We start from the raw sequence: 14,758 nt of genomic DNA, 5'->3' as shown, positions 1-14,758 counted from the left end.
TTACATTATCAGACTATATCATTCATTGCTTTCCAAGTTATACTCATCTACCAACCTCCAAATATTTTCCTGAAATTCCTTGAAGATTGTTGTCCTTGGCTGTCACCAAAAATATTCTTTCCCAAAATCAGTTGATATCAGTATCTTTATGGATAACCCAGCTGATGCTCTGATCCTTTATTTCTATGATCTCTTTTTCTCCAGTGACCTTGGTCTTTAACCTACCTCAGCACTGTCTTCATTGGTCCTACCACATGCTCTTTTCCTCTCTAGTTTCTAAACATGACTTTCTGAGTGTGCCTTATTTTGCTTAACATAATGCTCTCAAGTTACATCCATTTTCCTGCAAATTACATAACTTCATCCTTCTTTGTATCTTAATAAAAATCCATTGTATATATACACTACATTAAACCTACAATATCTTGATTCTACCAACTGTTTTTTACCTCCCACTTGTCTTCTCTTCCATCATTACCTACTGCTATGGTTTGTCCTCCAAGAGTTCATGTATTGAAATCTTGGTCCCCAGTGTGGTGATGTTAAGAGATGGAAGAGCCTTTAAGAGATGTGGTTTAATGGGAAGCAGTTGAAAGATATATTGGGACACTGGATCCTTCCTCTCCTTGTGTCTTAGCTGCCATGAGGCAGCCATTTGCTCCACCAGGTGCTTCCACCATAATGTACTCCCTCACTACAACTCCAAAAGCAAAGGGGCCAAATGACTATGAAACTGCTGAAACCATGAGCCAAAATAATTTTTTTGTGTGTGTGTACCAGATGATAGGGGAAAGATACAAGTGGTGGGAACACAAAGTTAAGGTAGTAATGTATTTTATTAATATTTTATTGTTGTCAATGGACCTTTAATTTATTTATTTATATGTGGTGCTGAGAATTGAACAGGGCCTCACACATGCTAGGCAAGTCCTATTCCACTATGCCACAACCCCAGCCTGCAAGGTAGTAATTTATAAACTGGGCTTACTGTGCTGACCTACGCCATTTTTTTTTCTAAAAATAGCAATTTATCTGCAGTCCTGCCTGACTCAAATGGACAGAATATGTCACATTCCTCAACATGTGGAATGCAGGAGAAACAATTTGTTCCCCAAAGGTTCACCTGTTACTTGCAGAAGAAATGCAGGCTGAAATACTTCTGAGAAGAGAAACACAAGTTACTCTAAAGGCTGGAGTGACAGAGGGGGCCTTTTGTGATACCTACACAGACTAGATCTCAGAATTCAGGGAGATAATGATAATCCTTTCTAACCATAAAATCTGGTAAGAACTATGGTTAAGAATCCAAATAGGACCAGTCAGCATGGGTCAAAGTGACCTAGAATTTCATGGTAGTGGGGACTTGAAAGTCTCATGTCATCCTGCTATTAGTCAAAAGTTAAGAAGTGGACCTGAGCAGGACTCTCTGGAAATTTCTCTGGGATTCCCCAATAAAACTAGAATGTAGGAAAGATACACAGTTCCTTTTCTCTCTGAAAGGACCCACTCTCTCCCTTGACACTGTTCCTTTTTCCCCTTTCCCATTTATTCTAATAAACTTATTGCCTGTTACTCTGAGTGACATGTCTGAAATATTTCTGACTTGATTGCAAGAACTGGGATTTGAAAAGACATCTTCATGCTGCCTCAATTTCTCAGAAGGCTCCAGCCCTGTAATATGGAGATTGAACACAGGGGTGCTATACTATTAAACTATATCCCCAACCCTTTTTATTTTTTAAGATGAGGTTTCACTAAGTTGCTGAGGACCTCATTAAGTTGCTGAGCCTGGTCTCAAACTTGTGATCCTCCTGCCTCAGCCACTTGAGTCACTGGGATTACAGACTTGTGCCAACACATCCAGAAAATCCTTCCTCCTTTTGATTCTCTCAGGTATTTTGTATCAGCAATAAAAAGCTAACACAATTGGTCTCATTTTAATTTGTAATTGTGAATTTTGCATGGGTCCTAATGCCATCCAGCCATTGTACATGTCTCTAGTTCATAACCCTGTTTTATGGAAAACTATATTATACCTTCTCTTCCTTACTCAAGTCTCCAACATCTCTTCCTCTGTTTTATTAGCTGGTGAACTTTATTCTTATGTCTTGCTGTGTAACAAATCACCCCCAAATTTAACATCTTAAAATGACAAGTATTATCTCACACACCTTCTAATTGAGTGGACTGACTTAGAATCTTTTATGAGATTGCAGCCAAGTTGTTAGTCAAGAGTACAGTTCCTGAAGATTTGATTAGGTTATGCTGGATGATCTAGTTCCAAGCGAATTCATAGGGATGTTGGCAGGAGACTTCAGTTCCTTGCCAGGTGGCTCTCTTTATAGAACTGTTCATGGAATACATGGCTTCTTTCAAAGTGACTAACCCTCAAAGTGATATGCCATCACATTCTATTCTTTTCTATACATATCCACCCAGGCCCAATGTAGGAAGGAATAATACAAATACCAGGAGGTGTATTTGTTCAATTATTAGTATATATTCTAACTCCACTGCTGCTGTCATAATAAACATCCATCCTACTGTTGAAGTCCAATGCCTCCACTTGTTCACTAGATTTCATTTCCTCCTTCGTACTTAATAACATAACTGCAAACATTCTCCCATCTCTCTCCTGCATCATCAGTTTTCTATGACCTACTAGATCATTCTCATCAACAAAAAATATACACTGTCTTAAAGAACATGTCTTAAAGACAGAGAAATGATTGGCTGAAAGGATAGGTAGCGTCATGACATATACATGACAGTAGAGTGTATTTTGACTTATTATACATACATGGAGTATAACTTATTCTAATTAGGATCCCATTCTTGTGGTTGTACATGATATGGAGTTTCACTGGTTGTGTATTCATATATGAACATTGAAAAGTTGTGATCACTTAATTCTGTCTTTCCTATTCTCATTCCTCTTCCCTTTCATTCTTTCCCCCTTTGTCAAATCCACTTAATCTCTAATCTTCCCATCTGCCTTGTTGTATATTAGCATTCACCATACATCAGAGAGAACTTCATATATATATATATATATATATATATATATATATATATATATATATATATATTTCGGGAGATTGGCTTATTTTACTCAGCATGATAGTATCCAGATCCATCCGTTTACTGGCAAAAGTCATGAAGTCATTCTTTTTATGGCTGAGTAATATTCCATTGTGTAATTATACTACATTTAAAAAATCCATTCGTATGTTGAAAGGCACCTAGGTTGATTCTATAGCTTAGCTATTGTGAATTAAACTGCTGTAAACATTGATGTGGCTATGTCATTGTAGTATGCTGATTTTAAGTCCTTTGGGTATAGACCAAGGAGTGGGACAACTGGTCAAATGGTGGTTCCATTCCAAGTTTTCTAAGGCCTCTCCATATTGTTTTCCAGAATGGTTGTACCAATTTTCAGTCTCACCAGCAGTGTATGAATATACCTTTTGCCACACATCTTCCCAGCATTTATTGTTACTTTGTATTCTTGATAATTGCCATTTTGAGTGAGATGGAATTTCAGTGTAATTCTGTCTCTTAAATAAAACTTATTGAGGGGCTGGGATTGTGGCTCAGCGGTTGAGTGCTCACCCTGGGTTCAATTCTCAGCACCACATAAAAATAAATAAATAAAGGTATTGTGTCCGACTACAACTAAAAAACAAACAAACAAACAACAACAACAACAAAACCTCACTGAAGGAGTTGTATAAAATCATTGTCTTCAATTATTTCTCCCATTCTCTCTTACGTCTATCACATCAGGCTTTTGCTCTAATTGCTCCAAAGATACTACTCTTTTTAAAGAGTATGACCTCCATATTGGTGAATCCAATAGTCAATTCCATCATCTTATTTGACCTTTCAGATGGATTTGACACAGATAGTCTGTCTTCCTTAATGGAATCTCCCCCCCGCCCCCCACTTAGTTTTGAAAGTCAATAAACTCCTGATTTTCTTCCTTGGATTACTGAGTGATCCTTTCCAATCTCTCGGCATTCTCCTCTTGGTCTATGTAATGTTGGACTAGGCGTAAGAACCTATTTTCTTATCTATACTCAGCTTATTGATAATTCCATCCAATCTATTGGTTAATAACTCTCAGATTTATACTTTGGCCCAGACCTTTCTTCCAGACACTTTTCTCTTACTAGTTTCTTGGAAGTTGGTTGAATAAATAAAACTTACTCTGTCCCAACTGAACTCCTGGTCTTCTAAAACCTAGTTCTTTTAAAAAAATTTATTTAAAATTCTCTTTATTATTTAATTATAATTATACATAATAGTAAAATTCATTATTACATATTCATACATGCACACAATATAATTTGGTCAATTTCATTCCTTGGCCTGCACTCATTTTTGAAGAGAGTAAAAAAAAAAAGAGTCAGTTGCTTTCTCACTTTCAGTAAATAAAACCAGTAAATACTTCACAAAAATATAGAACCTAAATTTTCTGTGACTATGAGAGATTGTAAAAAATACAAAAATAAAAGAAAATAAACTCCCACTGCCTTAAACAAAACAGAACAAGTTCTGGGGCAAAGCATTATATTTTAAACCATCAGACTCTTTAATGCAATATTACATTCTCATGTGAAATGTTAGAGTAAACATACTGGACAATCCATATTCAGGAAGTCAAATTTAAAGTAAACCAAAAATTTAAAGGTAAGTCTTGAACTAATGTTATTTTTAAAAATTAAACTTTGCCTCATTCCTGGCCCCTGGATGAAAGGGAAGAGAAAGAGAAGATCCTTGTCAGAGTGACCCTGCCTCACACAGTGTAATGTTCTCTGCTGGGTCTTGTGGTATACAATAAGTGAGCTCTCAGTCTGAGACTTCCTGTGTGGTTTTAGTTCAGATATCCCAGGTAGCTTCAGCCACTTCTCTTCCTTTGCTGGGCTAGATGTGTTGTTAACCTGTCAGGAAGTGTCTAGGTCTACTTTTATGTTTTATTTTTATAGAGCATTGTGTTGACTGTTTTATAATGGACTTTGATTCTCATGATGTTAAAGGCTGGGTTGGCATAGGCAAGTAGCAGGTGGTATAGAACTTGCTCATGTGTTATTTAATTATATTTTATGTTTTACTATTGGTTTGAATATGCTTTGACAAAACAATATCAATTGATGGCATATGCTGAGTTTTAACAATGAATATCCAGTAAAAGTAGGCCAAGAAGGGTAAGGTGCCAATGGGAAGCTAGTTGGACATGAAAAAAAAATACTATGTAATTCCACTAAGTGAAGTCTTTGGAATATATCACTGAAAAGGAGTTCAGAGCCACACTTCTTTATAGGCTATGAGTTGACCCCCCCCTACCATGTAGTAACTATGCCTACTTGTGGTATTTTTACCTTCAAGTGAGGGGTGATGCTCTAGCCTAGACCTGGAGATTATCTTTTTCAGATATCAAAAGTTGGGATGAAGGCCAAGTGCTGTGGAACATGCCTGTATTCCTGGAGGCTTGGGAGGCTGAGCCAGGAGGATAGTGAGTTCAGAGCCAGTCTCAGCAACATAGCGAGACCCTTAGCAACTCCTCAAGACCCTGTCTCTAAATAAAATATAAAAAAGGCTGGGGATGTGGCTCAGTGGTCAAGAGCCCCTGGATTCAATCCTTGATACAATAAATAAATAAATAAACAAACAAACAAACAAACAAACAAACATAAAAAAATAAAAATAAAAATTGGGATGAGGGAAGAAACATATACTTTAGTCTGGTTTTCATTCTATAAAAAAATCCTGCTACTTGAGACAACATGGATGAACCTGTAGGACATTATACTAAGTTAATTAAGCCAGGAACAGAAAGATAGATATTGTGTTACCTCACTTATATGTGGAATCTAAGAAAGGTGAACTCATGGTAACAGGAAATAGAAGGAAGGGGTTGGGGAAAATGGGAGCTGTTGGTCAATGGCTAGAAAATTTTAGTTACAAGATGAATAGGCTCTGGAGACCTAATGTTTAGCATGTTGGCTAGTTATAATAACATATTATGTACTTGAAATTTGCTGAATGGATTTCATGGGTTCTCATCACTCACATAAATGGTAGGTGAAGTGATATGTAAGCTTGATTGTCATGCTCATTTCATAATATATATGTATACCAAAACATGCACACTGTAAATATACAGTTTTTTGGTTAATCATACCTTAATAAAGCTGAATAAAAACAATGAACCATCACAAATATGAGTCAACATATTCCCATTTTGTATTTAGGTTAAGAAAGTATTTTACATCCAGCTACATCCTTACTTCTCAATGATGGTCAACCTCTGATATTTAAATTGATAGTTTCTCAATTTTTCATTTGTTCCACAACAAGGTTTATGTTAAAGTTTGTGTTCTTCACAGCTGTGATTAATTTGCTTCCAGTGCTCATACCAGTGGATTTCTAACTTTAGTTTGCATGAGAAACACCTGTAGAGCTTGTTAAACTACCGATTGGTGGGTCCCTATCTCAGTTTCTGATTCAGCGATTTGCATTTTTAATAGTTCCTGGATGATATTTATGCTGCAGTTATGGGACCACACTTGAAGATCCTCTGGTCTATTTTATTTTCCATTATTTTATAATGAAAGTACTGATTAAACTTACCAATACCCTTTGGTCAATCTGAGAATTCCTTTGTTGGAATTGTTTTCTCTGACAGGAGATGAGTACTGTTAATTTCCTTGAACTCCTAGTTGGCTTTTTCTTTTCAGAGCCATAATTCCTGGTCAATTTTTTTTCCCAGTAGAATCATCTCTCTTCCCTCATTAGGGTTCTCCCTTCTTCTGCAGTAGTGACAGAGGAGCCCTGTTGTCTGTATATAGAGGAATCCCATTCATGAACAAGGAGTTTCAGTTCAGTTCTATCCTGGTCAGGGGCAATTTGTGATTCCCAATCCCACCTAGGTGTCCTAATTTCCAACATTCTCTCCAGTGGAGCTTAAAAGTGTGCAGAACTATTAACTGGAACATTGTCTATGGGTGACAGATAGAAGGTAGGAAATGTGTGACCAGGACAAGTGGGCTGTTTCCTGCTCTCTAGAGGTTCAATTATGGTCTAGGTTTCTCTGTTAGTCTCTGCTCCCACTTCACCTCATACTCTGCTTCTCTGCTTTTCCTTTCTGCAGTCTCTGGTAAGAAACATCTGGCTCGACAAGTGAACATCTACTTCAGACTGGTTTCAGAGGTCTCTGTCCATAGATAGCCAACATCATTCCTCAAGGCTTGAGGTAAGGCAGAACATCATGGCAATAGACTGTGGTGTAGAAAAGCGGCTCAAGACATCACACCAGCAAGCAGCTCAAACCTAGCCTTTAGCATCTCCACCATCTCAGTAGTAAATAGTATTCCATCCTTTTGGTTGCTTAAGATGAAACCACTAGAATTTCCCTTAAGTCCTATCACATGCACACAATACACAGTCCATTTCCACACATTCAGCAGATCCTGAAAATCTTGCCTCCCAAATATATCCAGAATCCAACCTTTTCTCACCATCTTCATTACTACTTGCTGATCCAACACTTCATAATCTCTGGATTATTGCCCATAGCCTCCTAATTGGTTTTTCTTCTATCCATGCCTCCTCTTTTCTCAATACAGCATCTATAATATTTTTTTAAAAAATGCAACTCACATTATGGCATTCCTTTGCTCAAAACCTTCCAAATGAATCCCTGTCTCAGAACTTTATGGTGGTTTATAGTGTTCTAATATGTTCCTTAGCCCAGGCCTCAAATTTTGCCTCTTGTCTCAGCTCTTCCCTTTTCACTCTGCTTCAGTCATGCTAACCTCCGTGTTGCTCCTCAACCAGGCAATGCTCCCACTTTGGGGCATTTGTATTTGCTGTTCCTTTACCTGGAACACTGTAAAACCCTCCCTTAAATACCACAGTGGTTTGTTCTATTATATCATTTAATTCGTCACTCAAAAGCACCTTAGTGAAACCTTCTCTAGACATCCTATGTAATATTCCATCTCCCGTCCTCCCCTAACACATTCCCTATCCTGTCTCCTTTCACTCCAAAGCACTCTAGAATCTGACACATTTATTAACTTTTCATGTTTATTCGGTTACTTCACTTTATTGTAAATCCCCTAACAAAGGATATTTGCTTGTTTTGCTCGCTATTTATCTTCAGTGCTGAGAGTAGCAGTGGTATATAAAAAGCATGTAACATTTTGAATGCGAATGGGTGTCCCACAGGGTTAATGAAGTGTATATATTACACTGCATTACATTAGTGTGGAGCAGAGAGGGAGACGACTCATGAGGCTGCGATGTTCAAATACAAGAAGTATGAAACAGAGCTGCAAACATAATGAATTATATAAAATAATAGTATGAATTATTGTTGACTAGTCTGTTTCTCTAGGAAATCCCGCCGGGCCCTTCCATTCTTTTCCTGTACTTTCCTCAACTGCAACTGTGGCCAACCCAGTCGGTCAGATCACCAGCTCAAAGCTGCCCTTTCCTGAAGGTTTTGGAACGGTCTTAGGTCCACTGATCGGCCGCGCGTTATCTCGCGCGTTACCCAGCAACCCCACACATCTACCAGTCGTGCTTGTCAGCAGGACAGGAAGCGGAAGTGACGGACACAGGCACGTGAAAACCCGCCTCTCACACCTCCCCATCCTCCGGGCGGTGACGGGAAGCCCGGAAGGGGCGGACACAAGGCTGTGGAGCGGTGGGGAGGGGCGTCCTCCGAAAGTGGCGGTTTACTTGAGGTGGTTTCCTTAGTGTCCAGCATAGTTTGACTCACCGGCCGAGCTCAGGACTCGTACTGCACCAGTGCTATCTGGGCTGGAGTGGGCTCCCGCGTCCTCTGAAGCAGGCTTTTATCTGTCCCAGAACTTGCGGGTTCAGCGTTTCTCTCCATATCCGGATACCGATTACGGTATTTGGACTCTGCCTCAGACCCAGATTCTGCCCTTCCAACTCCCCGCGCTGTGTTTACCCCTAGGCACAGTCTTAAGTTCTCCGTTTTCGAACCTTGTTTCTCTTTCCTCTCATCCCCATTTCTTCCAGAAGGCAGTTTTAAAACCTTTCCTTGCGTCTTTTTCCTTCGGCTCTTTTTCTTTCAGAGTTCTCTAGAATTCCTAGTTTTCTGCTCCATGCCAGGTTTCTGCTTCCTAGGGCTTCTCTCTTTCCCAGAGATCTGTGACTCATGTATTAGGAGGTTTGAGCTTTTGACGCGTTTCTTTTTTCTCATCAGAAGTCACAGATGCAAGGACGTATGGCTCCCCTCAAGAAATCTCAAAATTCCACAAAGTTACCCCTGGCTTTAAACCCCACGAAGAGCAAGGACGTGTTAGCAGTGCTGGCTGAGAGGAATCAAGCTGTAATCCCAGTTGGGGTATGGGTGGAACCTGCCTCCCCAAATAGTTTGGAAATCCCAGCATCTGTGAGTGATAGTTTGATCCAAACATGATTCCCCCTTTGTTTTTATTAGTCTTTTCTAGTTTTTGGTGCTTAAAGACGAACAGTTGGAGGATGTTGTTTCTGTTTTGTTGTAAATAGATTATATTTTTGCGTTAGGATTATAGATCAAGTATGTTTTTTGCCAAAACTTGCTGGAGCTTTAGTTGGTACAATCAAAATACTATTTAAGTAGACCTACTGTGCAGGTCGTAATACATGGGACAGGATGTATATCAGTTTACTTTACAAACTTGATTGCTTGCAAAACAGTACCTATGTTTTAAAATGGAGATTCAAGTAAAAAGGAGAAAGAAATTAATTGATTGGGATTTTGAGACAGTTTTAACTATAAATTCCCTGAGAACAGGAACCTTATTTCTTGTTCCTTCCTGCTCTTGCACATAGTAGATCATGAGTGAGGAAATATGGTCTATTAGCCCTGAAAGGAGGTGCATTTCAGATGAAGGAAAACTTTTGCAAAATTTACATGTCCATGTTTACATGATGGTTCTCATATGAATTGGCATGAGGACAATTTTATAAGAAGGTTTTTTAAAAAATTGTTTTTTAGTTGTAGATGGACATAATACCTTTATTTTATTTTTTTATTTTTTATGCGGCGCTGAGGATTGGACCTACTACCTCACATGTACTAGTAGGCAAGTGCTCTACCACTGAGCTTCAACTCCAGCCCCATAAGAAGGTTTTTGATTGTGGTTCCCCAAACTGTGCGCCTTAGCTTTTTGTTAAAATTTTATTAAGGTAAATATGAAGTTGTATTATAGTAAATCGTTATGTATCTACTTTTCCTGATGGAGTATAAGCTCCTTGTTTATAGGTAAGAAATCTTGTTTATCATTACCTCACTTTTATCTTAAATAAATATTGCCTAATAAGTATAGGCATTCAGTAAATATTTATGGAATGCACAAAATGTGTAATGATCTTCTGTATAAATAAATTGGGTACTGAACATGTACCAGAGTAATGAGGCAGGAGGGCAGGAAAAGTATGGGTGGAAAAGTATTTTCCCTTTTCACTAAAGTATGTGCACTTTATCCTAGGGGAGAAATGAGATATTTTGAAGTAAATGTTAAATGACAAAGCAAGGTAGTATATTTACTAAGTTAATATTCATATGTATATGTATACATTAACTGATTTGTTTCTACCCTATGTATTTTCTGGAAGAATTTTTAAGAGTCTCACTAGTCCATGATTAAGTGCTAAGAGATGATTGGGTTTATGTGAACCAGGAAAGTTTAAAAAGACTTTGGATAATCTGGGAAGAGAGTGGGATGATTCTCCTAAGGGATATGGGGAGAGATGGAAGTAAATAAGCTGTGTTCAGGATTCTAAGAGTTGATTCTATGGATTGACATGGAAAGTTAGGGGAATGGTGGTTGGGAGGACTATGGAAAATAAGGGTGGTGAGGAACTATAGGACATTTTGGAGAAGGGACTGACTTTATTGTTTAATATTTACAAATGAATTTCATTATCTGTGTTTTGGTTAAATTAATTGCTTCAAACTTTTTAAGATTAGGGAGAGATTGGATCCAGGGGGACAGGTTAGGATATAATTGTAACAACTTAAGCATGAAGTATACCATCAAAACTTTAAAAAAGTATTTTTAAAATATTTATTTTTTAGTTATATGTGGATACAATATCTTTATTTTTATGTGGTGCTGAGGATTGAACTCAGTGCCTCACGCCTGCTAAGCGAGTGCTCTACCTTTGAACCACAACCCCAGTCCCCATCAAAACTTTTATAGTGCTAAGAAATAAAAAGGAAAGCTTCAAAAAAGGATGGTTGAAGTGGGGATGAAAAAAGATATATAAGAAATATCCCAGAAGAATCAGTTTTGGTGCAAGTGTCCTTCGTTATTTAAGTTATTAATACAGCTTTTTAATGACATCTTTTTTTAGATTATGACATCTTTGTCATGTCACATGTCAGCATTATCAAACTGCCTAAAGTTTGACACCATCAAGCTCTTTTCTAGCCCTCCTTTTTTTTTTTTTTGTACCAGGGATTGAACCCAGGGGCACTTAACTGCTGAGCAACATCTGCAGCCCTTTTTATTTTTTATTTTGAGATAGGATCTTGCTAAATTGTTAAGCCCAGCTTTGAACTTGTGATCCTCCTGCCTCAGTCTCCCAAGCTCCTGGAATCATAGTTGTGTGCAGCTGTGTCTGGCTTCTTTTTGTATTTTAAGAAGAGTTAAATCTTATCCTGGGTGTGGTAGTGCACACCTCTAATCCCAGCTATTTGGGAAACTGAGGCAGGAAGATTGCCAGTTCAAGACCAGTCTGGGTAACATGATGACACCCTGTCTTAAAAAAAGAGCTAGGTGCTGCAGCACATGCCTGCAATCCTAGTGATTCAGGATGTAAGGCAGGAGACTAAAGGAGGAGACAGAAGGCCAAGGATAGCCTCAGCAACTTAGACCCTGACTTAAAAAATTAAAAAAAAAAGGGGGGGGACTGGGGATATAGCTCAGGGATATCCCCAGGACTCCCCCAAATAATAATAATAATAAACAAAATAAAATACAAAATAAATGAGGGGCTGGGGATGTAGTTCGGTGGTAGAGGGCTTGCCTAGTATGTGTTAGGCCCTGGGTTTGATCTCCAGTATTGGTAAAAAAAAATTGAATCTTAAGCTCCTACACATTAATTCAAAATTTTAAGACTGGAATATGTATAAACATGTCTTCTTTCCCTCATTTAAAAAATTCGAATCAATTTTAGCTGAAGGAAGTTTGGTCAAGTATCTAATACATCTATTTATTACTTTAGCCTGTCTAGTTTGGGAATCCACTCTTATTTACAGAATAGCACTATTGGTTCAGAGTAGATGAAAGTAGTTACTTCTAAAACTTGTTACACTAACATCATGTCTACTCTAAAGAGGAACTCCTATTCATTCCCCCCCCCCCTCAATTTTAAGGAGTCATCAGGGTTCCTAAAAATAATGCTAGAGCTTAGATTTCCATTCCCTTCCAATAATTAAATTAGCATTAAGTGACACTGCTGTCCTATTATCATGTATGGCTATTACATTAGTATACTTTCTAGTTATCTTTTGCTGAGAATCTATTGACAAAGCAAAAATATTGTGTCAGGAATTTAGGCAAAATACAGTGGGATGGCTTGTCTCTGCTTTTCAAGTGTCTGGGGCCTCATCAGAGGTAGCTTAATTTGTCTGGGACAGCTTGACTGGGTTGTTGGTTGGATTCTTTGGTGCTGCTTCTTATGATGCTTGATAGGCTGTAATGTCTAAAATGGCTTTCTTGCTCACATTCTGGCACTTAGGCCAGGATGACTAAAAGGCTGGGGGCTGGTTGTATATCTTTCTTTTTTCAGAAAGCCCATTTGGCCAGTTTGTGTTTCCTCAAGCATGGTACTCTCAGAGTAGTGAGAATTCTTATGGTGCTGGTTTCTCCCAGAGTGAGCGAGCACTCCAAGAGCTTCAGGTAGAAGTTGCTTTATGACCTTGCTTGGGAAGTCACAAAGCCAACACTTCTACTTCATTCTATCATATGTTCAGGGCTGGATCAAATTTGGTGTGGCAACATACTAAACATGAGCATAAATACTAGGAGGCTTGATTTATTGAGGCTTAAATTTGTCTAGACTTGGTCTAATCTGCGTCAGTTCAGACTTTATTATGTAAATAATTCTGTGTTGGAAATATTTTATTCCGTTGTTTCTTGCTATTTGTATTGTACATTCCACTCTAGTTGACCATATTCTTGTAGAATAGTTTATGGGATAGGTTTCTTGAAAACCTTAATTTTATTAATTCATTTTATTTTTGAGAATTTAATAGGAGCTTATAATATAAACTGAGATACTCTTTTTTAAAAAAATATTTTATTAGTTGTTGATGGATATTGGTTTATTTATATGTGGTGCTGAGGATCGAACCCAGTGCCTCACACATGCCAGGCCAGTGCTCTACCACTGAGCCATAACCCCAACCCTTGAGATACTCTTCAGATTGAAATCACTGTGGTATAAGAAACAACAGGAAGCAGGTATCATGACGATTTAATTTAATTTGAAAATTCCTTATGAAAGAAGACCATATAGTCAGGAGAAAAGCAATACAGGATAGATAATAAAAGTTTTAAGAGTAACAGAAACTTCTAGCTCTGCTAGTAGCCAGCTATAGAATCTTGGGCTTCTGCTGAAGATTAATCTTTCTGAACACCAGTGTCCTCATTTGTACCAAAGAATTACCTTACTACTGAAAGTAGTGTTGAGGATAGAGTGATATAATATAAAGTGCTTGCATATAATAGATCCTTAAAACTGATAATGGCTGTTATTTTCGTTCCTGTGGTTGTTCAGAGCACTTAAAGGAGGTGAATGCAAATCAGGAACTCAAATGTGATGAAATATTCTAGATTGCTTAGAATTGTTGAGGGATAAAGCATTTTATAAATATTTATTCAGTACCTTTATAATCAGGGCTCTATACTATATTGTAGGGAAAACAAGTAGATATTAAATGCATTTCCTGTCCTTAAAGAGCTCATAATCTGATGGATGAGTCCATAAATGTTGAACTCAGTAAAATTAGTAAAATGAGAGATGCCATAGCATAAGAGCTCAGCGTGTTATGGGAGGTACTAGCGATGGATTTTAGATGGTCTTGAAGATTGAGCAGGCCCTTTACTAGGTGGGTATGAAAATAAGAACATACTATGTTAAAAATGGAGAATAATTCTGAGTATGAAGGAGTTTTACAGTAGGATATATCTGGTGAGATCTGAGCAGTCTGGTGTATCAGTACCATTTACTCCATTTAGAAAATGTATTACAGGAGTGAGTTTAAATTGGTTCATTAAGAATCAATAAAATGTGGGGAAAACAGCATGTGGACATCTTTATTTTCAGTTTAATAAATAATTAAAATTTGAGTACTTACGAATTCTAATTTTTAGTTTATGATTTGGTTTAAGTACCTGGTATTCACTATGTAGATCATTATCTCTGAACACTCATAATTTCCTTACTCTTGGCAATTTTGGGTTATAGAACTGAATTATTTTTTCCAGGATTATATCCTGACTTCTTTGTGTTTGCAGCAGCCCTAATGGACAAAACTTCTGATAGGCAAATTAATTCTTTTATCTTTGAAGACTTCAGCACATATGATTGAAGAAGAACTAAAGGAACAACTAAGAAAAAAACAAGAAGCTTTGAAACATTTTCAGAGACAAGTCAAACACCGAGTCAATCAACAAATTAGACTGAAAAAACAGCAACAGCTTCAGAAGTCTTTTGAAGCAGTAAG

The 14,758-nt window shown here is 37.7% G+C and overlaps 1 protein-coding gene across 3 annotated transcripts in view; it reads left to right on the top strand.

Moving 5' to 3' along the window:
- The first annotated feature begins 8,698 nt into the window (after positions 1 to 8,698).
- Positions 8,699 to 14,758, top strand: part of CCDC15 (coiled-coil domain containing 15) — an 88,397-nt gene continuing 82,337 nt past the window's right edge. For all 3 annotated transcript variants that reach the window (XR_014020366.1, XR_014020367.1, XM_081278794.1), the window contains exons 1-3: positions 8,699 to 8,923; positions 9,242 to 9,430; positions 14,604 to 14,753. Coding sequence is in view for 1 of the 3 variants with exons in the window: in XM_081278794.1 (XP_081134920.1) it covers positions 9,251 to 9,430; positions 14,604 to 14,753 (330 nt within the window). In the remaining 2 variants the exon portion in view is untranslated. The remainder of the gene's footprint in view (positions 8,924 to 9,241; positions 9,431 to 14,603; positions 14,754 to 14,758) is intronic.

The sequence above is a fragment of the Spermophilus citellus genome (assembly GCF_964194105.1).
Source record: "Spermophilus citellus genome assembly, chromosome: 2".
Classification (NCBI taxonomy): Eukaryota; Metazoa; Chordata; class Mammalia; order Rodentia; family Sciuridae; genus Spermophilus; species Spermophilus citellus.
Note: the sequence above shows the minus strand (reverse complement) of the source record. Positions and strands in the feature narration are given on the sequence as shown.